Source organism: Typopeltis vanoorti, chromosome 23, assembly GCF_054136105.1.
Source record: "Typopeltis vanoorti isolate ZY-2024b chromosome 23, IOZ_Tvanoo_1.0, whole genome shotgun sequence".
Taxonomy (NCBI): domain Eukaryota; kingdom Metazoa; phylum Arthropoda; class Arachnida; order Uropygi; family Thelyphonidae; genus Typopeltis; species Typopeltis vanoorti.
Window position 1 is genome coordinate 19,577,663 of NC_143571.1, and position 8,721 is coordinate 19,586,383.

Below are 8,721 nucleotides of genomic sequence, written 5' to 3' on the forward strand. Positions count from 1 at the left end.
GATAGGCAGTATTTTGATTGAGAATGGCTAGGCTTGACTAATGAAATTTAGAATTGTTCTGTGAATAACTTGTGAAAGGAATTATATCCTAGTAGTGTTATGCTTACACTTAATCTTATCCTTTCGTAATTGAAGGATTTAGCTTACTCGAATTCATTGTTGTGATTTAGTATGAACCTTAACTTAGAGTGAGTTTTGTTCTATTGAGTATTTGAATTTTCTTAACTGTAAATGTTTTATATTTTTTCAATAAACATGTTTTGTATCTTATACCTGAGTTTATGCCTGATTACGAATTCAAACCACTACTTATGAAATAGAACATTTTGGCAGGAAGGAATTAGATATTATTGCTTAAGTGAGATTCAGGTCACGACTGCTCACTGAATCTGCACAGCGCTAGCATAAGATTAATAATTGTGTGTATCCCTTTAGAATTTAGAATTATTTCCCTGAACAAGAGTCTCTTCTGTTATAGGATATTGGCTGGTGCAGCATAAAAATAAATTTTGCCAATATCCGAAAAGGGAATAGTACTGAATTAATATTTTAAGGGCACAACAGTAGATTAGAAAGCGGGCTATTTAGAGGTAGAACAAGGTATAATATAGAGAAAACAACGACATAACACAACATAATATGTTCCTATTTTCACAGGATTCTAGTCTTACAAAAGATTGGTGACAATATAGTACTGCTAGCTAAGGAGTTGGAAGTTGACAATGAAGAGTAAAGGAGAGCATTTGTTGGGAGCTGTGAATGAAAAGCTCCCAAACAAATACCTTATAGAGATAGAAACACAAACGAAGAAAATAGCAGAAGAACAAGAAGAGAAAGCCAAGCCCCCCCCCCCCCAAAAAAAAAAAAGCATTTGCCTGGTTGTTTGAAGAAATGATCCCAACAGGGAGAGATTTGGCAACATAGAAGAATGATGAAAGCTGCAGTTGCACGCTACAGAAAAATGTATGCATAAAAGAAAGAAAACCTATCCAAATGTCATGTCATGTATAATAGCTGAATGTCATGTATAAATTTTTAAAGAAGTCTATTCCTACTGTCATCTCAATCCTAAAGATGATTCTAGACCACAGGTCGGCAACCTGCGGCTCCGGAGCCGCATGAGGCTCTTTCAATGAATAATTGTGGCTCTTTTCGTTATTAAACGATCTATCTAAACATAGAAGTAAAAAGAAATATTTTGTAGGTCAAATGACCCCTAACCATATGTCGATGCTCAAAAAACGTCAGTTTACATTGGGCACGATCAGCTATGCGAGCGCAACTTTGTAGCGAAAATCAATCGCTATAAATTAATTTAATTTGTAGGGAATGGCGATCACTACGGTAGCGCTACGATCAAGCAGTTGGCTCGGACACATTTATGACATCACGCTAGGCTAGCACATGTAGCGCTACAGTAGCGCTTGCCTGTCTGAACGTGCCCATTGTCTTCGTATATAGTGCAGGTGTGGTCTGTAAACTGCTGGCTTTGTTAAAATAAGTAAAGGTTTTGTAGTGGACATTGCCGTGCTTTTATTTACTGGTGAGTAATGTAAATATTGTAATATTAAATTAAATATTAAGAGAATAAAAATATTTTTATAGTATTTAAAATGTCAGTAAAGAAGAGAAAGATAGAACAAGAAAATCAGGAGTTTAAAAGTGAATGAACCGAAACCTACGCATTTGTGGCAAATATACAGCAGGATTTCCAATGTGTTTAATATGCCATGAAAAGCTTTCAAATATACAGAGACATTTTTTAAATAAACAGGATACATTTGACAAAGCATATCCACAGGGAGATGAAAGAAAAAAGGCAGTAGAAGAGATGCAAGGCAAAGTAAACCTAACTAAATGTTCATTTTCCAAATAGATAAAAGCATCAAGAAATACAACTATTGCTAGTTTTGTGGTCCCTCAAGAAGTTGTTAAACGAGGAAAATCTTTTACGGACGGCAAATATGTGAAAGAATGTTTTATTAAAATGTCCGAATATCTTTTCTGCGATTTTAAAAACAAAGCGGAAATAATTACAAAAATAAAAGACATGCCATTATCTGCTAAAATTTTAAGGAATAGAACTATACGAATGGCAGAAGATATAACAAATCAGAAGGTTATAGATCTAAATTCAGCACCAAGATTCTCCATTGCCTGTGACGAATCATGTGATGTGGATGACATTGCACAGATTGTACTTATTTGTAGATAAACTCTCAAGGACCTCAGGAAGAATTACTCAATATACTGCCACTTACAGGACAAACTCGTGGAGAAGACATTGAATATGCTGTTACCACTTGCTTGAAAAGTAAGGGTATTAATATTAACAAAATAATATCTATTGCGACCGATGGGGCACCGAGCATGAAAGGTACAAAAAAAGGTTTTGTTTCTTTATTTAAAAAACAAATTTTGCATGACATGTTTTCCTTTCACTGCATAATCCATCGAGAGATACTTTGTGCACAAACTTAGAACAGTAGTGATGGATTTGGTTGTAGAAATTGTTAACAAAATAATGGCAATACTGTTACATCATCAGAAATTTTGTGAACTTCTTAAAGAAATCGATTGCAAATATTCCGATCTTCTTTTGCATAACAGAATAAGATGGCTTTCCAGAGGTGTTGATGCGATTTGTCACCTGCCTTGGAGAGGTTAAGTTGTTTCTAAGATAAAAGGACCTTGAATATGCACAGTTAGAAGACACTCATTGGTTACAAAAATTCTACCTTATGATGGATATGACTTCCCATTTAAACGCACTAAATAAGAAACTACAGGGGAAAGGGAAATACAGCCGTTTTGCTTTTAGAAGAAGCGATTTGTTTGAACAAAAATTATATTTGTTTGCGACAGACTTAGAGAAATGCAGATTATTACATTTTCCCACGTTGAAGAAATATCAACAAGAACAATATGATAATTCCATAAATTTAACCTTTTTCAAAGAAATTGTGGTAAATATGCAATCTGAATTTAATTGCGGGATTTGAGGAATTTAGAAATAACAAGACAACGATGTCATTTTTATTGCTACCACTTGAAATTAATCCTACCGAATTAAATTTTTCACCTTTTGCTGGAATTGATGAGGCTGCATTTCAACTTGTGTTAGAGGACCTGAAAACCAAGGATTTCTGGAATTCAAAATTTAGAAATCTTAAAGCTGACCTGCAGGAGTTGGAAAGACAAATATCTACCCTTGCAATACAACACAAATAGTCTGAAATAGAAGATCTTAAAAAGCAAGATCAGATTGTATTTGACATGTGGAATTGTTTACCGGATACTTGCATTCAGTTAAAAACATACCCATTTGGACTTCGATTTTCGGATTGACATATTTGTGTGAGCAAATATTTTCTAATATGAATTTTATTAAGTCATCATCATCAAATTCATGCCATGTACCCTCAAGGGGTGTACAGGATATGATAGTACTACATGAAAAATTTACATCATTACTAACTTCCTATCTACAATTTTCCTCCAAATCAGTCTGTTACTTGACAAGACTCCAACATTACCAGATCTTATATTTCTATCGTCTAAAACACTTTATACCGTATCAATCCACCTTGGTCTTCCTTTGGGTTGTTTTCCTGCCAACTTGGCAGAGAACACTTGTTTTGCTAATCTTTCACTCGCCCATTCTGTTTAAGTGACCATACCACCTGAGATTAGCTCTGCTAATGCATTCCTGGATGCTGACAATGTCAAGTTCTTTCCTAATATTCTCGTTTTTAATATGATATTGCCATTGATGCCATCCATTCACACCCCTAATCTTTCTCAGGACTCTCATATTTGCGGTCTCTAGTCTTTGGTCAAGTGTTTTACTTCTGACCCAGCTCTCAGATCCATAAGTTAAAACTGGTTTGAGCACTGTCTTGTATACAGCTAATTTAGTTTTCCTACTAATTTCTCTCTTATTCCATATGAATTTTTTCAATTGACTTCCTACCATACCAGCTTTATTGATTCTGTTGTCTATTTCCATATTTAATTTACCATCTTCATTAAAAATCGTGCCTAAGTAGCTGAAATGTTTTACTTGTTCCACAGGTTTTCCATTCACAACACAGTTGACATTTTCAATGATTCTGCCTATTTTCATTGTCTTTGTCTTTTTATTGCTGACCTTCATACCATATCTATTACAACAGTTATTCAATTTAGTCAGAGAATCTTGCAGACTTGTAGCGGATTTATTTAGAAGTATAACATCGTCTGCATAAAGCAAAGAGCTGACATTAACATCTCCAATTTTGATATCATGTTTAATACCACTTTCCTTCATAATGTGATCCATATAGATAATTAATAACAGAGGGGATAATGTACATCCTTGTCTCACACCAGATTTAACATTAAACCATCTTCCTGTACTTCAATTCTAACTGCTGACTTACAACTCAAATAAAGACTAAGTATTGCTTGATATAATGCCCCATTGACACCATATAACTGTAGCGTATTGAATAGCTTCTCTCTTGGCACCTTGTCATATGCCTTTTCCAAATCGACATAACTTAAATACAGATCTTTGTTATATTCCCATGATTTCTCCACTATTTGTCGTAAAGTGAAGATCTGATCCTGACTGCCTCTATTTGACCTGAATCCAGCTTGTTCTTCACCAAGCTTTTCTTCCACAATTCTTCTGAACTGTTTCTCAAGTATACTTGCATATATCTTACCAGGAACACTCAATAGGGATATACCTCTGTAATTCTCACATTGTTTTATTTCCCTTTTTATATATAGATACTATGAGAGCTCTACTCCAATCATTGGGAATTCATCCCTCTGTCCAGGCATTCTGAACTATGCAGTGCAGCCACTGTAAGACTTTTATACCACCATACTTCAGCATTTCTGGTCAAATATCATCTACTCCTGCTGCCTTTCCATATTTCAAGCCTTTGGTGGCTTTTTCTACTTCAAGTATGGATATGTATTCCTGGCTGCATGCCTGGTCAGTGTTTTTTGTCACTGTGCTGTCATCACTGCTTGTTTCATTTAGCAAATTTTCAAAGTAATTACTCTATACTTCAAGGATACCTTTTTCTCCCATTTTCGTTTGACCTTTATCATCTCTAACTCCTTTTACAGCACTCTTTTCTCCATTCCTAAGCTTCTTCAATATTTTGCCACCTTCTTGATATTTATTTTCTGTATTCTTGTCAAAGTCCTCCCATGACTTTTGTTTAGCTAGTTTTACACACTGTTTAGCATTCTTGCATTTTTCTCTGTATTCTCTAAGAGCACAAGCTGACTTATTTGCAAGGAACTTTTGATATGCTTTCTTCTTTTCCTTCACTGCCTCTTTAACTTCCTGTGTCCACGATGGAGTTTTTCTATCTTTGCAGACAACTTCGCCACATGCCTCTCTAGCTGAATCAGTCAGGGTTTTCTTCAAGGCTTGCCACTGAATCTCTATGGTTTGGTTCCTGTTCTCAAACTCTTTCATTTTTTCTTCAATAATCTTTGTGTATTTTAGTCTACAGTTCACATCTGAGAGCTGCTAAACTTTTATTCACTTTTACACGTCATTCTTTTCAATATGAAATTCAATTTTATCCTGCTCAAGACTAAATAGTGATCACTTCCAATTTCAAATTCTCTGTACACTCTTGTGTCCTGCACTAGGGAGAAAACATCACTATCAACAATAACAGTCAATGAGACTTTTCTTATTCCTTGCCTCTTCTCTCCATGTGAATTCATGCACATTTTTATGTTGGAACGTGGTATTAGTAATAACCAGTCTATGTCCTGAGCAGAAATCCAACAGGTATTTGCCATTATTATTAGCTTTGCTCTTTTCTCCAAATTTTCCTAAAACATTTTTGTACGTCTGAGTACGTTGAGAAACCAACTAAACAACGCGAGTCTTTCATCGTCCCTCCCCAAAGAAGTTCAACAGCAAAAGTCGCACTAAGAAGATATTTGAAATTTAAAAAAATTAAAGAAATAGGTATGTTATTGGATTTTATACATATGCTTTTGTAAGGAGAAGGAAATCTTTTGTTTTATTATTTAATATTTTAAGATATCATATAATTTCATGTAACATGTCACTCCTGCGTTGTGTTTTACAAGTATGATAATGTGTTACTGTAAAAAAAAAAAAAAAAGTGCAGCTCCCTATATTTTTTTAACAGATATAATTTTAAAAATGGCCCTTCACTCCAAAAAGGTTGCCGATCCCTGTCCTAGACCATCCAACACTTTGTTACATTTTGTGAATTTGAAGAATTTGTTTATTAAACATAGAATGCTGTGTTGTACATAGTATTCTCTGCCTCCTTTGATGAATTCCAATTAATAAACCAGCAGCATTGAAGAATTACTATTGCACCATGTGTTTCTGATTATTTTACTGGTAATTGCACACTTACCATAAAATTAGTGTATGCAAAAATTTTTTGTACCAACTTATGCATTTTAGTTTTAAGCATGTTAATTGTTATCATATAGTTATGTTATAACATATACTGATTTCTCAATTACAACAGAAATGTCAGAATGGAATCCCATTCTAAATGGAGGACTAACTGTATTAAAATGCCATTGAATGGAATTTCTGTTAATGTGTTCTGTGATTTTTTTTTTTCCTTTTCTTTTATGACAATGTGACCATCCTGTTTATTTGAAGGCCTATAATGTCTTGACAAAACACCATATTTAGCACAATATTGGGCCTCCTGGATTACCTCAGATAATTGCTAATTAAATTTGTAATCTTTTGCATTCTTTTAATTTTTGATTTACTGTTACCAAGAGCTAAAATTATATATAATAGAAGCTGACACATTAAAATAGCAAGCAATTCTTAGAAGAATATTTGAGACAGAGAAATCTGGCTTTCTATGTAGTCTTCATGTTCAACTCCTTCCCCTCCCCAAAATATATTTTTTTCCCATTCATAGAAGTATTTTCATTTGCCTTTTTATCAATGGAGAAAAGTTGAAATGCTTTAAATAAGATTTACAGTTTTTAAATAATTTTCTTTTCTTTTTAGGTTGTAAATCGTACAGTAGCAGCTAGTAACAACCAGGCTTTTGGGAAAGTTGAAAAAACAGAAAGTTGTGTTATTTTATAACTAAATGCAGTTTGCTGTAACATTAAATCTGTTTTTAATATAAAAGTATTTATGGTTAATCAGATGCTGAACAAGTATCTCTACTTTTTTTACAAGTGTAATTAGGCATGTTGATTTGTAATGTTTACTCACCATTGCCTGTACTATGTTTGACAATCTATCTCAAAAAGGAAGACTGATGTTTCTCAGAGATAGATTTGATGTTAATTAGTACAACTTTGGATTAGTAAACAGTTATCTTCATGCATTGTTTTTGATGTTCTTTATCACGTAGGAAAGTATTATATTTAATTTATTTAAATTTATAAAATTTAACATAATTAACTGAAAATAGTTTATAATTACAAACAGTAAGTTCACAATAGGGAGGGTTTCATGTGGAAGTTCAACTAGTTTATAATTTTATGATACATGCTATGATATACTATACTGGATTCTGTTTGGCTTGCAAGGCTATTTGACTCTGTTTTCTGAATTCATTTTTAGTTAAAAGTTTTATATTCATAAAAAGGAAATAAAGTATGAAGTAAGAAATTGCTGAGTAGTATATTGTCAAGGAATCTAAAAATACTGTGTGGGCAATTCTGCATTTTATGATATGTATTTATTGGCAATCATCATACCATTTTTGAAAATTATATTTATTTGAATTTGAAAGATGCTTTATTCAAGGTTGGGGAAAGATTTGATTTTTATATAAAAATTATGGATTTATAAGCAGTTACAAGGTAATTTAATGGATAGAATTTGTATGATGAAAGCAGAATGCATAAATTTTCAGTGAAAATAATATGAATGGCTTATAGGTCTGCAGGATAAAGAGTATAACCCATGAAAAAGTTTAAATGGGTATTATTCTATAATAGTGATTTAGTCTCTGGGCTTAGTGATTTACATAGTTACAGTAATAAAAAAAATAGTAATATTAAAATTGTAGCCCACTAATGTGTTCATTGCTAAATAGCTTTCAATTTAATTCCTGCTCCATCCAGAATTGGCATCCTGTAACTGGCTAAGTGATTAGCATATCTACTCTCTGTTCAACAAACTGTTTGGTTTCAAATTCTGTGGGCATGGATATTTTGTGAATGTCTTTAGTTAAGTAATGAATTTCATCACTCAGTGAGAGATTAATTTATCTAAACCATCCAACCAACCAAAATATATACCATCTTGCTCATTGGATGCATGAAGTGGCTTGAAAGAAATAAGCTCTTGCTTAGTCTCTTGAGATTGGTTTTTCTGGATTATCTAATACTTAGTCCACTCGACCTTACATCTAATGTACAGCTGACTCATTGTAATAAACTACCGAGAAGTTCCAACCAAAATCCCATAGGTATAATACTGTGCTGAAAGAAATTTACTACAGCAAACTATTCGTTATAACAAACTCTTCCTGTGGTCTTTACAAGTTAGATGTAGTATAAGTTAAAGCCATTCATGGGTGGAATTTGCATTAAAAAAAAAATGCATCGTACAAGCATTATTTGCAAAGATTTGATGGGCACCCTTATTTTTTAGAAAAGATGCAGTGCCCATTGAATTTTTTGAAAATAATACTTATCAATGACTAACCAATTCTGTGTGCAGAATAAGACATA

At 33.2% G+C, this 8,721-nt stretch overlaps 1 protein-coding gene across 2 annotated transcripts in view; it reads left to right on the forward strand.

Annotated features, from left to right (window-relative positions):
- The window catches only part of LOC150093667 (migration and invasion enhancer 1), a 28,028-nt gene extending 20,377 nt beyond the window's left edge, over positions 1-7,651 (forward strand). For both annotated transcript variants that reach the window (XM_090412777.1, XM_090412776.1), the window contains exon 4: positions 7,037-7,651. In XM_090412777.1, the coding sequence (XP_090268903.1) occupies positions 7,037-7,117 (81 nt within the window). In that variant the 3' untranslated portion in view covers positions 7,118-7,651. The remainder of the gene's footprint in view (positions 1-7,036) is intronic.
- Positions 7,652-8,721: the final 1,070 nt, after the last annotated feature.